General features: G+C 43.0%; 1 protein-coding gene across 1 annotated transcript in view; it reads left to right on the top strand.

Annotated features, from left to right (window-relative positions):
- Nucleotides 1–15879, top strand: part of LOC129712119 (astrotactin-2-like) — an 863305-nt gene that overhangs the window by 452440 nt on the left and 394986 nt on the right. Inside the window, 1 exon segment of the mRNA XM_055660334.1 lies at nt 13409–13575. Coding sequence (XP_055516309.1) covers nt 13409–13575 — 167 coding nt within the window.

Here is a 15879-nt window from a genome sequence, read left to right as displayed (position 1 = left end):
CAAACTGTGTAAAAGACTGTGCGAGTAGTCAGGATTGAACCCGGATCTCTGGCGCTGTGAGGCAGCAACTCTACCGCTGTGCCACCGTGCTGCCCGTTGTCTTTCATGCAGCTTTCGGCCCGAAGCTGCAGTGGAAAATTGTGTTTGAAGGCTAAACATTCACTGGCTTTGTTAGTTTTGATCTGGAACTGAGTGTTGGCACGAATGTGACATTGTTTTCTCTTATCATTGAAGTCAGTGATGGCAAACCCTCACATCAAATGACACCATTACTTATACTGTTAACATCAAAACCCTTGGATGTATTTTCATGCAATCCACTCAATGCCTAAGGTTAACAAAAAAAGATATTTTGTTGAAAACTGAGCAGCAACATTTATTTTGAACTACAGTGAAACTATGTTTAGGTCAAGGTAGCAATGTTAAGTACCAAGGGCTGTACTGCAAAATGCTGGTGAACTTGACCAATGAAGATGGGGAGGAGAGAAAATCAATTAATCTTATTAAAGTGTTCTGACACAGCTTTGAATTACCTTGTGAACATTTGCTTGTTGTTCACTTTCTGGTCCAAAACTATAAGTTCAGTTTATTTTAGTTTATTGTCACGTGTACCAAGGTGCAGTGAAAAGCTTTTGTTGTGGGCAATGTAGTCAGCAGAATGACAATACATGATCACAATCAAGCCATCCAAAGTGTACAGATACACAAGAAGGGAATAACGTTGAGTGCAAGGTAAAGCCAGCAAAGTCCGATCAAGGATAGTCCGAGGGTCCCCAAATGAGGTAGATCGTAGTTCAGGACTGCTCTCTGGTTGTTGGTAGGATGGTTCAGTTGCCTGATAACAGCTGGGAAGGAACTGTCCCTGAATCTGGAACTCCAGATGCAATCCCATTTCCGAGTGTGATGGATAATATTCCTCGTATGAAACAGGAAACGTTACCTATAAATCTTCCATGGATTGTAAATAGTGATTAATACATGTGTCTACCTGAATCATTGCCATTAAAATTAAGACAAATAGATTTGTGGAGGAATTGAGTTGTACAGCACATATAATGGCTCTTCAGCACATCACACCCATCCCAAACTTGATGGCCATCTACACTAATCCCACTGATTCAGATTAGTGCTGTACCCCTCTGTGCCTTCCTTATTTTAATGTCCGTCTAAATTCCTCTTAAACATAATCATTGTATCGTATTCTACCATTTCCTCCACTCTGGATTAAATTTAGAGATACAGCGCGGAAATAGGCCCTTTGGCCCACCGAGTCCGCGCCGACCAGCGACCCCCGCACACTAACATTGCCCTGCACACACTAGGGACAATTTTACATTTATAGCAAGCCAATTAACCTATAAAACTGGAATGTGGGAGGAAACCAAAGATCTCGGAGAAAATCCATGCAGGTCACGGGGAGAACGTACAAACTCTGTGCAGACAGCACCCGTAGTCAGGTTTGAACCCAGGTCCCTGGCGCTGTTAAGCAGTAGATCTAGGGTCCAGAGGAGGTTTACAAGAACGATCGCGGGAATGAGTGGGTTAACATATGATGTGCGTTTGACGGCACTGGGCCAGTACTCGCCCTTTAGTGTCGATCTTCAGTGTAAACCAGCATCTGCAGTTCCTTCGCACACACGTTCAATTACTGTGTTCAATAGGAAGTTCGATGAACACCTGAAAGCGAGGAGTTTTTTATGTTCTTGGGGAGAAGGCATTGGAGCTGCAATATGGTGCTCTCGCAAAGGGCTAGCACAAACTCGATGGGCTGTGCGGTCTCCATCCATGATCCCCTGTTCTTTCGCAAGCTGACCGAGGATTTTACTTCTCCTCGTGACTGATCCTTTCACTTTCGATCTCAGATTTCATTCAAGTGAGTGGAAGCACTCTCACCACAGTCTGAAGAATAAGCCCAAAATCTCGGCCAGAAGAAATGCCTTTGTATTGACATATTGAACTGCAAGCAAGCAAGTTTATTTATATAGCACATTTCAGTAACAAGGCAATTGAAAGTGCTTTGCACAAAGCATTAAAAAGCTATCAAAAGTGATTAAAAAGTCATTAAAGAGCATAGAAAATTTAAAAAAGCTAAAATAGAATAATGCATATAAAATACACGAATGAAAATGACAGTGCAGTGTTAGAAATGAATAATTATTTAATTTAACTAAAGTTAAAAGTAATCAAAAGCAGCACCAAATAGAAAAGTCTTCCGCCCCGATTTAAACGAACAGAGAGTTGGAGCGGACCAGCATTTTCCTGGAAGTTTTTTCCATATATGTGGTGCATAAAAACTAAACGCTGCTTCTCCATGTGTAGTTCTGACTCTGGGGACTGAAAGCAGACCTGTCGCAGACGACCTCAGGGGTCTGGATGGTTCATAATGTAGCGGAAGATCAGAAACGTATTTTGGCCCTAGATCATTCAGTGCCTTATAAAGTAATATTTTGCTGGTAGACAAAAATGCTGGAGAAATTCAGTGGGTGGGGCAGCATCTATGGAGCGAAGGAAATAGGCGACATTTCGGGTCTTGACCCGAAATGTCACCTATTTCCTTCGCTCCATAGATGCTGCCTCACCCGCTGAGTTTCTCCAGCATTTTTGTCTACCTTCCGTTTTCCAGCATCTGCAGTTCTTTCTTAAACGTAACAGTTTGCAGTCTCTCCTGTTCTCTCAGATGAACAGTAAAGGCACCATTGTGAAGAGAAGCATTCTCCCTGCCCTCTTCAGTATTTGCCTTTCAACTAACATCAGTGGAACGGAGTATCACTGCTGTCTGTGAGATCTAGCAGCGGGGAATTTTTCTGCTAAATTTCCCAAGTGATAATAGTAATCAAGAGGCAGGTGCCAGTTATATTAACACTGACGGCTCTAAAAGAAAAAGCTGGAAACTGTTTTTTCGACATTGTCAAAATTATTTTTTTCCCCCCCATTTGCTTTGCTTCCAGTCTAAGGGAATTGTGCTGCGTTTCATCCGGGGCATGTGCTGTGACAGAGCAGTGACGAGATAAACCATGAAAACAGGCACTTCGGCCCAAATTTTGTCCAATTCGGCAAACTATTAATTGCCCAATTACAGTGATGGAGTGATACAGTGTGGAGACAAGCCCTTCGGCCCATCTTATCCATACCAGCTAACATCTCCTATCTACACTAGTCCCACCTGCCCGCGTTTGGCCCATATCCCTCCAAACCTGTCAAATCCATGTACCTGTCTAATTGCTTCTTAAACGCTGGGATATCCAGTCCCAGCCTCAACTACCTCCTCTGGCAGCTCGTTCCACACACCCGCCACCTTTTGTGTGGAAAAGTTACCCCCCAGATTCCTATTAAATCGTTTTTGACTTCACCTTAAACCTGTGTCCCCTGGTCCTCGATTCACGTACTCTGGGCAAGAGATGACATGAGTCCTACATTACATTCTCATACTGGCTGTTCCGCCCTGGGCCTCCTTCACCGTCATAGTGAAGTCACACCCAAAGTGGAGGAACAGCACCCCACACTTGGCTTGGGTAGCTTCACCCCAGCTGTATGAATGTTGATTTCAATTCATTCTTGCTTCTCCCACTCCCTAGTCATCCTACTCGTTCCACTGTTCCCACCCTTGAATCCTTGTCTTTAGCACACCTTCCCCAGCCAACACTGGGCCATTGTGGACTCCACCCTCCCCAAAGGCCATCTGTTGCCGGACCAGTATGGTTCTATCCTGCTCTAGCTTTCAGTCTGAAGAAGGGTTCCAACCCGAAACGTCGCCTATCCATTGTCATCAGAGATGCTGCCTGACCCGCTGAGGTACTCCAGCTTTTTTGTGTCTATCTTGCGGTGTAAACCGGCATCTGCAGTTCCTTTGCACACACTCTCCACAGCCCAGTGCTGAAATCACGTCAGCATAACAAGGGCGATCCATGACAGAAAGCCATTTCCAGATTGATATGTTTCCTCTGGAAATGGTTTGCCAGAGCAATTGAGTTAAATTTATTTCTCGTTGCAAAGTGCTAAAACAAATGCGATGAGCAGTTTAATTTCTCATCATGCGTCCTAATGCATGGGGTGTGAGCTTTCCAAGTCCACTTCTGGGCTTTGACAGCGAATTTTGAACACTTTGACAGAAAATTGACTTGATTTAGAGATCTATAAGCAACAATCTGGACCTCAATTGCTGCTTTGGTGGATAATAGCTTATAAGTGCTGCTTGCAATCACACTCATTGATGCAGCAGTGTCAATTATAGCTTTTAGCGGAGGTCAATGCAGTACTGTTCTCATATCAGCCAGAGTGGATCCATTAGCTGTTCAGGGTGTATGCTGTATCAGATACAGTCAGGATCTATGTCCCATCATCACCTGAGACACCAGATCAGTCCACCATTATTTGTTTCTTGAAGAGAAGTTTCATTGCCACAGACGGCTGTGGAGGCCAAGTCAAAGGATATTTTTAAGGCGGAGATTGATAGATTCTTTGATTAGTACAGGTGTCAGGGGCTCTAGGGAGAATGCAGGAGAATGGGGTTGAGAGGGAAAGATAGATCAGCCACGATTGAATGGCAGAGTAGATTTGATGGGTCGAATGGCCTAATTCTACTGCTGGAATGCCTGAACTTATGAAGTGCTTTTAGCTCTACAAACATTTTGAAAACTGCTGTAATTGAACAGCCCTGTTTCATACTCAATAAAAACACCCATTGGAGATGGGTCAACATATGTTTGCATGTTGCATTGTGTGTGTAGATCAGGCTTTTTCCATAGGAAGCATGTTAATCTCGAAACATGTTTACTCCAAAAACGTGCAGGTATGTAGGTTAATTGGTCTGGTGTATGTGTAAATTGTGCCTAGTGTGTGTAGGACAGTGTTAGTATGTGAGGATAGCTGGTCAATAGACAATAGACAATAGATGCAAGAGTAGGCCATTCGGCCCTTTGAGCCAGCACTGCCATTCAATGTGATCATGGCTGTCCCGCTGAGTTACTCCAGCATTTTGTGTCTATCTTTGGTTTAAACCAGCATCTGCAGTTCCTCCCGACACACTATTCAACAGACGGAGAGGTTGAGTCAGATACTGAATCTGATCAAAGTAATCCGCACAGAAACTCTGACAAAAATACTTTCATGCAGCAAATATGTGACAGACACCTTGACAAGAAAAAAATTACTAGATTAGTCTGCCTACTCAATGAGATTTTTCTTTATTGAAGTTGTATTTCTAACACAGTGAATCTGTCAAACTGTATTTGAGTGTTTAGTGTAAAAACTACAGATGCTGGTTTACACTGAAGATAGACACGGAATGCTGGAGTAACCCAGCGGGAGAGGCAACATCTCTGGAGAGAAGGAATGGTTGACGTTTTACGTCTGAAGAAGGGTCTCGACCCGAAACATCACCCATTCCTCTCCAGCGATGCTGCCTGTCCCGCTGAATTACTCCAGCATTTTTGTATCCATCTTGAGTGTTGAGTGTTCCTTTGCATAGATTAGTATTGGGTTTTTTTGTTTTCACACAAATGTATGCATGTAAAAACAGACAACAATTTATATCTTATTTTGGAGCAAGAGCTGGAACTGATTTAGCAATTCATACATCTTTCAGGGCTAAATAGGTTTGAGGTGAAGGGGAAAAGATTTAATAGGAATCTGAGTGGTAACCTTTTCACACAAAGGGTGGTGGGTGCATGGAACGAACTGCCAGAGCAGATGGTTGAGGCAGGGACTATTGCAACGTTTAAGAAACAGTTAGATCATACTCATCTCTTTTCATAAAGAGCAATGAAACTCAATATCATTCAGGGCCCTCCAGTACTTTTCAACCATAAATGCTCATCAAAAACTGTATTTATTATTCAGATGGTGGACAAAAATGCTGGAGAAACTCAGCGGGTGAGGCAGCATCTATGGAGCGAAGGACATAGGCAACGTTTCGGGTCGAAACCTTTCTTCAGACGTTATTATTCAGATGTTGTTTTTTTCTACAAATGGCTTATCCTGATGAGGATTGTTGATGTCAATGCACGGAGGATGAATTTCTGATCTTCCCATTGACCCCTCTACAGCCTTTGCAGTTTTTTTAAAATCCTGCTCTTTCTCTTTAATAGTGGATTCTGCACTCTTTTTATTTTCCCTGCTGTACTCACGTACGGCATGACTTGCCTGGATAACATGTCACAGGTGTCAGGGGTTATGGGGAGAAGGCAGGAGAATGGGGTTAGGAGGGAGAGATAGATCAGCCATGATTGAATGGTGGAGCAGACGTGATGGGCCGAGTGGCCTAATGCTACTCCTATCACTTATGATCTTCGTAATAAACTAATATCAATAAAATATTCAATTTATGTTCTCGGTAGGGGTTTGTGTAAATGAATGGACAATAGACAATAGACAATAGGTGGAGGAGTAGGCCATTCAGCCCTTCGACCCAGCACCGCCATTCACTCTGATCATCCACATTCAGTACACCGTTCCTGCCTTCTCCCCATATCCCCTGACTCCGCTATCTTTAAGAGCTCCACCTAACTCTCTGTTGAAAGTATCCAGAGAATTGGCCTCCACTGCCTTCTGAGGCAGAGAATTCCACAGATTCACAACTCTCTGGGTGAAAAAGGTTTTCCTCACCTCCATTCTAAATGGTCTACCCCTTATTCTTAAACTGTGGTTCCTGGTTCCACATTCCCCCAACATCAGGAACATGTTTCCTGCCTCTAGCGTGTAAAAGTGTTACAATCAAATCCACTTGTAATAAAGACATACATAATATTTGCCTTTCTAATTGGTGGCGCAGCAGTAGAGTTGCTGCCTTGCAGCACTTTCAACGCCAGAGACCACGGGCGCTGTCTGTACAGAGTTTGCACGTTCTCCCCATGACCCGCGTGGGTTTTCTCCAAGACCTTTGGTTTACTCCCACACTCCAAAGATGTACAGATTTGTAGGCTAATTGGCTTAGTTTATGTGTAAATTGTCCCTAGTGTGTGTGGGGGATAGTATCAATGTGCGGGAATTGCTGGTCTGTGTGGATGGTGGGCCGAAGGGCCTGTTTCCGTGCTGTATCTCTAAACTAAACTGAACTCATGTTAATTTTCATTGATATGTGTGCAAGGACACCCAGGTCTTCATCAACTATTGTTAAACATAAATATTTTTCTCTGCTAACTCTCATTTTGTCTTTCGCATGCATTTGCTCGGCATTTAAACTTCTCCGTAAGCTCATATTTCATTTAAAGGGATTCATGTCGAAAGCACCTTATCCCATATTGTCTGCTTTGGAATGCCATCAATAAAACTGAAGGGTAATTTTGCCTTTTAAGTGTGAGAGATGAGGTTTGTTTTGCATTGAATTTAACCCCTTTGAGTGTTAGAATATCTTGACATTTTACTATTCACGTAGCGTCCTGTAAATTTCTTATAAGTAGGTTCTAGGAGCAGAATTAGGCCATTCGGCCCATCAAGTCTACTCCGCCATTCAATCATGGCTGATCTATCTTTCCCTCTCTACATGTTTGCAGGTTAAATGGCTTTGGTAAAAATTGTAAATTATCCCTCGTGTGAAGGAGAGTGTTACAGGGTGATCGCTGGTCGGGGCGGGATCGGTGGGCCGAAGGGCCTGTTTCCACGCCATGTCTCTAAACTACTTTTTGATAAGATCAGAGCTTTGCTGCTTTGCAAATGACTGTGGAAGTTGAGTCAATGTAAGTGTTTCTTAAGAGATGGTAAAGGTCATTGTTGGTTTATTGTGCAAAGTCGTTCATTTTAACTTATCAAGTCTGTCACCAGCAAATCTTCTGATTGCTGCGAAGATAAATGTCGTTCCGACTTAGAGCTTGCACTCTGAACAAATTTGTCATTTTATTTATTATTATGGGTTGACATTTAAAAGTGCTCATGCTGCACTGGAACCTGCTAATAATTGGTTGCTACAAAAGTGCATGATTACTTTGTGAGAATATAAATCAGCAACAAATGATTGAACACTCTCTATTTTCTGCACAAAATATTGTTCTATACAGGAGTGAACTGTTAAGCCCCTGTCCTACTGTATGAGGTAAATCAAGAGTTCTCCCGAGTTTTCCCCTGATTTGAACTCGGACAATGCCCGCAGCGGGTCCGTAGGAGTTCATGGATGTCTCGTTACGAGTAAAAAGTAACAATTTTTTTTCATCACGAGTATTTTTTTACTCGTGGACATTTTTTACATGGATGGAAAAAACGTCACAGGTTTACCAGATGTCCCGAGTACCTACCGTTAGCATTACGAGCCGCTACGAGACATCCACGAACTCCTACGGACCCGCTGCGGGCATTCTCCCAGTTCGGATCAGGGGAAAACTCGGAAGAACTCCTGAATTACCTCGTGCAGTGGGACAGAGGCTTTAAACACATCGCAAGCAAGCAAGATTTGTTGAATTTCATTGCTTTAACACTGAATGCTCGTTGTTTCCTGAGCTCTGAGTCGTCTTCAATCCACTGTGCAAGATTCTTTATTCTTAATAACTGTGCGGAATGGTGCCACAGAGATAGAGTTGCTGCCTAGAGTTGCTACTAGAGACCCAGGTTCGATCCCGACTTCCAGTGCTGTCTGTACGGAGTTTGCATGTAGGTTTTCTCCGAGATCTTCGCTTTCCTCCCACACTCCAAAGACATACAGGTTTGTAGGTTAATTGGCTTGATACAATGTAAATTGTCCCTAGTGTGTGTAGGATAGTGATAGTGTGCGGGGATCGCTAGTCGGCATGGACTCGGTGGGCCAAATGGCCTGTTTCTGCACTTTATCTGTAAACTACAGCCCTTTGACCCACCGAGTCCGCGCCGACCAGTGATCCCCACACACTAGCACTAACCCACACACACTCGGGACAATTTACAATTATACCAAGCCAATTTTCCTCTTATGCTCCTTTTTGCAGCGTGGGAGGAAACCTGGGCACCTGCCGAAAACCCACGCAGGTCACGGGGAGAACGTACAAAGGCTATACAAACCGCACCCATAGTCAGGATCGAACCCGTGTCTCTGGTGCTGTAAAGCAGCAACTCTACCGCTGTGCCACCGTGCGGCCCGAATTAGTATTTCTGATTTTGTTTAAAAGGTTCCATTTGGCTCCAAGCGATGGAAGTCATTGGACTGAGATCAATAAGGAAACCAGCTTTAAACAAGTATGCTTGTGCAAGGTTATTGACGAGCAGCCTTTTTCCCCTTTTTCAATGGCCACTGTGAAAATCAATGTACAATTTGAACACGGTGTGCACCAGAATCCTCAGGCATTATTACAAGACTGGTTTGTGTGACTGCTCTGCATTATAAAAAGGGCAGAAAACATTTGCATCACCTCTAAGGTTACACTTTGTTTTGGGGTGGAATACGGTTCATGTTTGATATTCCACCTGGGTAGCTTGTTGCGCAGCGGTAGAGTCGCTGCCTCAAAGCGCCAGAGATCCGGGTTCGATCTTGACTACGGGTGGTGGCTGTACGAAGTTTGTGCGTTCTCCCCTTGACCAAGTGGGTTTTCTCTGGTTTCCTCCCACATTCCAAAGATGTGCAGGAATGGTTAATAGGCTCATTGAATTCTGTAAATTGTCCCTAGTGTGTTAAATAACAGTCATGCAGCGTGGGAACTGGCCCTTCGGCCCAACTTGCCCATGCCAACCAACATGTCCCATCTCCACTACTCCCACATGCCTGCATGTTTTTGGAGTGTGGGAGGAAGAATCCATGTTCCCGATGTTGGGGGAGTCCAGAACCCGGGGCCACAGTTTAAGAGTAAGAGGTCGGCCATTTAGAACGGAGATGAGGAAAAACGTTTTTACCCAGAGAGTTGTGACTCTGTGGAATTCTCTGCCTCAGAAGGCTGTGGAGGCCAATTCATTGGATGCTTTCAATAGAGAGTTAGATAGAGCTCTTAAAGATAGCAGAGTCAGGGAACATGGTACGAAGGCAGGAACGGGGTACTGAATACTGAAACACGGATGATCAGCCATGGTCACATTGAATGGTGGTGCTGGCTCGAAGGGCCGAATGGCCTATTCCTGCACCTATAATCTATTGTCTATTGAAACTGGAGCACCCGGAGAAAACCCAGGCAGGTCACGGGGAGAATGTACGAACTCCGTACGGATAGCACCCGTAGTCAGGATCGAACCCGTGTCTCTGGCACAGTAAGCACTGTAATAACCCTGTCCCACGGTACGAGTTCATTCCAAGAGCTCTCCCGAGTTCGCCCTGATTCGAACTCGGAGATTTACGGTAATGGCCGCTCGTCGGCTCTCGTGGACATTTTTCAACATGTTGAAAAATCTTCCCGTGCTTACCTGCCATTAGCGAGTCTTCCCGAGTACCTGCCGTTAGCGTTACGAGCCGCTAAGAGACGTCCCCGAGCTTCGACATACCCGCTACGTTCATTCTCCGTGCTTATCACGAGTTTGATTTTTTTTAAAACTCGGGAGACCTCTTGGAATGAACTCATACCGTGGGACACGGCTTTCAGGCAGCAACTCTACCGCTGCGCCACCGTGACGCCCCTGACTCTTGATCAATGTTATTTTATGTCTAATTCCGCTTGATACAAATGGCATTAAGGTAAAACTGCTGAGCGGATCTAGCGTTAGCTTTGAGGAATTGAAGCTTTCATCATCATTGATAACATTCTACACCGGTCTCGTTTCACAATGGGAGGTCTACATGTGAAAGTAATTGATTTTCCCATCATTCACCCGCACCTCTGGCAGAGCGTATTACAAGGTTTGACAGGATGAGTCTGGTCACACAAACACAGTCATTTACTATTATTAATCTGACATTACTTTTGTGAGCACGGCAACCGCATAGAAACCATGAGTAGCTGACTCTATTTATGTAAAGTGCTGGAGTACTTTATATTTATACCAAATTAGTGCATTGTGATGATTGTAGTTGTAATGTCATTCAAGGCAATGATTAAATCCCTTTGTTGGTTTTGTGATAATGGTTTGATGACAGCTCTTGCTTCATTAAACCTTTGTAATTGGAAATACAGTCATATGGTGCCAACTGCTGGGTTTTTTTTTTGTGCAGTGATATGGAGTCAGAGAGTCGTAGAGTCTTGTAGCGTGGAAACAGGCCCCTCGGCCCAATTTGCCCACACTGGCCAACGTCCCATCTACACTCGCCCCACCCACCTGCCTGCGTTTGGCCCATATCCCTCTGAACCTGGCCTCTGCAATGTACCCGTCCAAATGTTTCTCAAACTATGTTTCAGTACCTGCTTAAACGTTGCGACTGCACTTGCTGTATACACGGGGCATCGCTGTTGGCAAACATTAATGTTGCATCTGAGAAGGCTGTCAAGAGTCAAGTGTGTTTTATTGTCATGTGTCCCAGATAGAACAATGGCATTCTTACTTGCAGCAGCACAACATAGAAACGTAGAAAATAGATGCAGGAGGAGGCCCTTTGGCCTTTTGAGCCAGCACCGCCATTCATTGTGATCATGGCTGATCGTTCACAATCAATAACCCATGCCTGCCTTCTCCCCATATCCCTTGATTCCACTAGCCCCGAGAGCTCTATCTAACTCTCTCTTAATTTCATCCAGTGAATTGGCCTCCACTGCCCTCTGTGACAGAGAATTCCTGTAAATATGTAAACATAATACACTGTAAACAATATAATGAAAACGAGAAGAAAAGTTCAGTATATGTACACATGTATATATATATATATGTGTGTGTGTGTGGGTGTGTGTGTGTGTATGTGTGTGTATATATATGTGTGTATGTATGTGTGTGCCTGTGTGTGTGTGTGTGTGTGTGTGTGTGTGTGTATATATGTGTGTGTGCATATATGTGTGTGTGTATATGTGTATATTTGTGTGTGTGTATATGTGTGTGTGTATATATGTGTGTGTGTATATGTGTGTGTGCATATATGTGTGTGTATATGTGTGTGTGTATATGTGTGTGTATGTGCATATATATGGTGTGTCCATAAATTTGGGTATCAACTTGTGACATGGGTTGGCCAAATTTGAAAGATATTAAATTATAACAAAATACCACAGCATCAAAAAAATGGGCCCATCTATGATCCTTTTGAGCTAATTTTGATCAGATTCTACCAACATTTGACCAACATTTAATACTTTCAAAATTTGAAGGGAAAAAAACCAAGAAAATAAATTATTTATAATGTTTTTAAATATATATATATTTTAAATATGCATTCATGAGAAAAAAATATAGAAACCTTTCATCGATTTTGATGTTAATTTCCTAGAAATTTGCCTGGAACCAAAAACATCGGTGTGGACAGGAGCATACTTTCAACGATACATGGTGTTATCTAGAACCCGATAACTTTCGATTGTATTGTATTCAAATTTATTGTCATTGTCTCAATTAGAGACAACAAAATGAATTTCCCTTTACAGTCAGTATCATAAAATTAAATAAATAATAAATATTAAAACATATTTTAAAAAAAATAGAATTTAAAAAAAAAGCACAAACACAGAAAGTCCACAACACAACACAACACAGTGGCACCAAGGTGAGGAAGGCACCATAGTCCAGCCAGCCTCTCCTCCGATCTTCCCAGATGTTCATCCGTGGTCGGGGCCTTCCGAGCACCTGCAGTCGCTGCCCCGGGTGGCCCGATGTTCAGGCCCTCACGCCGGGCTGGTGGAACGCCTGTGGCGAAGGGAACGATTCCATTCACCACAGTGCACGTACTTTACAACAAGCAATGAAAGTTGATCCAGCCTACTCCACCTCGCCTAGACCCGATAGTTGGGTGCAAATGCAACAGGAGATTGTGGCTAGCTGGTTAACACATGTAAACTAATACTTATGGTTTATACATCGGGCGACACAGTGGCACAGTTGCTGCTTTACTCTGCCAGAGACCTGGGTTCGATCCTGAACGCGGGTGCTGTCCGTACGGAGTTTGTACGTTCTCCCCGTGACCTGTGTGGGTTTACCCCGGGTGCTCCGGTTTCCTCCCACGCTCCAAAGACGTGCAGGTTTGTCGGTTAATGGGCTTCGGTATAATTGTAAATTATCCCAAGCGTGTTTAAGAAGGAACTGCAGATGCTGGAAAATCGAAGGTAGACAAAAAAGCTGGAGAAACTCAGCGGGTGCAGCAGCATCTATGGAGAGAAGGAAATAGGCAACGTTTCTCCAGCTTTTTTATGTCCCAAGTGTGTGTAGGGTAGTGTTAATGTGCGGGGATTGCTGGTCGGCGCGGACCCGGTGGGCTGAAGAGCCCGTTACAGCTCTGTGTCTCTAAACTAAGCCGAACTAATCAGCCAAATGGGAGCAATTAAGTTCAGTGGTTGGACTTGTCAACTTTTAAATAAGGAAAATGTGAATCTATGAAATTTTAATTCTATCAAATGCCTCCAAAATTACTGGAGTCAACCTTTATATACCCTGGCAACCTTTCTCTCATTTTCAGTGTCCTGTGGGTCTCAGACCCATGAGGGATGGCTCTGGGTGCTTTGACTACACCAAAGGAATTGATTGTTCTGATGGATTTAATGGAGGCTGTGAACAGCTTTGCTTACAGCAGACAGTGGCCTTAACGGAAGACCCCTTGTCTACCAACATCCTCATGTTCTGTGGGTAAGTGAAGTTTGTTACCTCAGTCAATAGTTCAAAAGATATTTATTGTCACATATGCAATTAAACATTACACAGTGAAATTCATTTGCATATAATAATGCATGTTTGGCACCATTTATCAGGCAGCTGTTATTAGGCAAATGAACCATCCTACCACAACCAGAGAGCATCCTACCATGACTATCAACCTCATTGGAGAGCCTCAAACTATCCCTGATCAGACTTTGCGCTAAAAGTTATTCCCTTATCATGTATCTATACACTGTTAATGGCTCGATTGTAATCACATATTGTCTTTCCGCTGACTGGTTAGCACTAATCTCCTTTGCCTGCATGTTATTCATATCCTTCAATTTCTAGCATATCCATGCTGCTATACAAGAGCCTTTTAAATGTGTTACATTAAGTCCATGTGTGAGCAATATAGAATCTTCTTCAAGAGCTGTGCTGTACTGCTACCTTCCTCTTTGGTGACCCTTGGACTATCCTTGATTGGACTTGACTTTACCTTGCACTAAACATTATTCCCTTATCATGTATCTATACACTGTAAATGGGTTGATTGTAATCACGTATTGGCTTTCTGCTGACTGATTACCATGCAAGAAATGTGTTTGACTGTATCTCGGTACAGGTGACAATAAACTAAACTACAATTAAACTAATCCCCTCTTCCTGGTCAGTCACTATTAAAAACTTTGACACAATTTTAATTCATTAAATGCAAACATGCACACTGATGCAACAGATTTTCAGCTCTCCGCTCTGCCCGATGGATGCCAGGTGTGGGTTAAAGATTCAAGTTTGTAACCAATTCCCCAAGTTACCTGTATGATATGCTATACTGACTGCAGAGCCTTGTCTATTTAATGACATTTCAAAATGGCTGCGAGATGCTTTTGTTGACAAGTGAATGGCTCTGAAACTACACATCGACTCCATCTACGCCTCACGCTGCCTCGGCAAGGCCACCAGCAGAATCAAGGACGAGTCTCATCCCACTTCTCCCATCTCCCATTAGGCAAGAGGTACAGAAGTGTGAAAACGCACACCTCCAGATTCAGGGTCAGTTTCTTCCCAGCTGTTATCAGTGACTGAACCATCCTACCAACAACTAGAGAGCGGTTCTGAACTACCATCTACCTCATTGGAGACCCTCGGACTCTCTTTAATCAGACTTTACTGGACTTTATCTTGCACTAAGCATTATTTAGCACGCACTCGGTACACATGACAAGAAACTAAACTCAGTAACTCAGGAATCTGTGCCTGTACACCATGGACAACTTGATTGTAATCTTGTACAGTCTTATAACCATAAAACCATATAACAATTACTGCACAGAAACAGGCCATCTCTCTGTGCTCATTTCAATGGGTACTCAGACCATAACCCTCCATTCCTTTCCCGTCCATATACCTATCCAATTTATTTTTAAATGATAAAATCGAACCTGACTCCACCACTTCCACTGGAAGCTCATTCCACACAGCTACCACTCTCTGAGTATAGAAGTTCCCCCTCATGTTACCTCTAAACCTCTGTCCTAAACTTCATGGATGTCGAGTGTGGGTTAGAGATTCAAGTTTGTAACCAATTCCCCAAGTTACCTGTATGATGTGCTATACTGACTGCAGAGCCTTGTCTATGACATTTGTAACCCCTAAACTTCAGTCTGACATTTGTAACCCCTAAAAGCTTTTCACTGAACCTCAGTACACATGACAATAATAAAATAAACCAAACAAAATCAGATGAGATTAGAGTAGTCCTTATGACGTAATTCGACTAATAACAAAATACATTAAAACAAGATCCAGATTCACTATATAACAAGGTGCCAGTTTTATTGGTGGTTTCCGCTGTCTGAATACAGATCGCTCTTTAGAGATTTCAAAGGGTTTAATGACAAAGATTTATTATGTAAACAAACGGGGAACGAAAGCAATTAATCGCCATTTGAAATAGTGCACGTTAAATAAGACGGAGTGTTTCTTACCTACTGTCAGTGTGGTGATATTTTGATTTTACCTCTAAGGTGCATGTTAATAGAGTTTTTAATAAAGTTTTCCAATTTCAGCTCATTTCAATGGAGTGCAAAGAAGATACAGAAAACAATAGTGTTTGTTTAAAATGCATAGTTACTGCTCGAAACTGGTTATGGAGCTTACAATGTTGCAACATTAATAGAATTTTGAGATTATATTATTCTTTCCAACCGGTTTAGAAGGAAAGTCTGCCTTTACTTATCATATTAGTAATGGAGTCTTGATAACAAATGTGTGCATTTGTATTACTGAGCT

This window comes from Leucoraja erinacea, chromosome 31, assembly GCF_028641065.1.
Source record: "Leucoraja erinacea ecotype New England chromosome 31, Leri_hhj_1, whole genome shotgun sequence".
In the NCBI taxonomy this organism is placed as follows: Eukaryota; Metazoa; Chordata; class Chondrichthyes; order Rajiformes; family Rajidae; genus Leucoraja; species Leucoraja erinaceus.
Note: the sequence above shows the minus strand (reverse complement) of the source record. Positions and strands in the feature narration are given on the sequence as shown.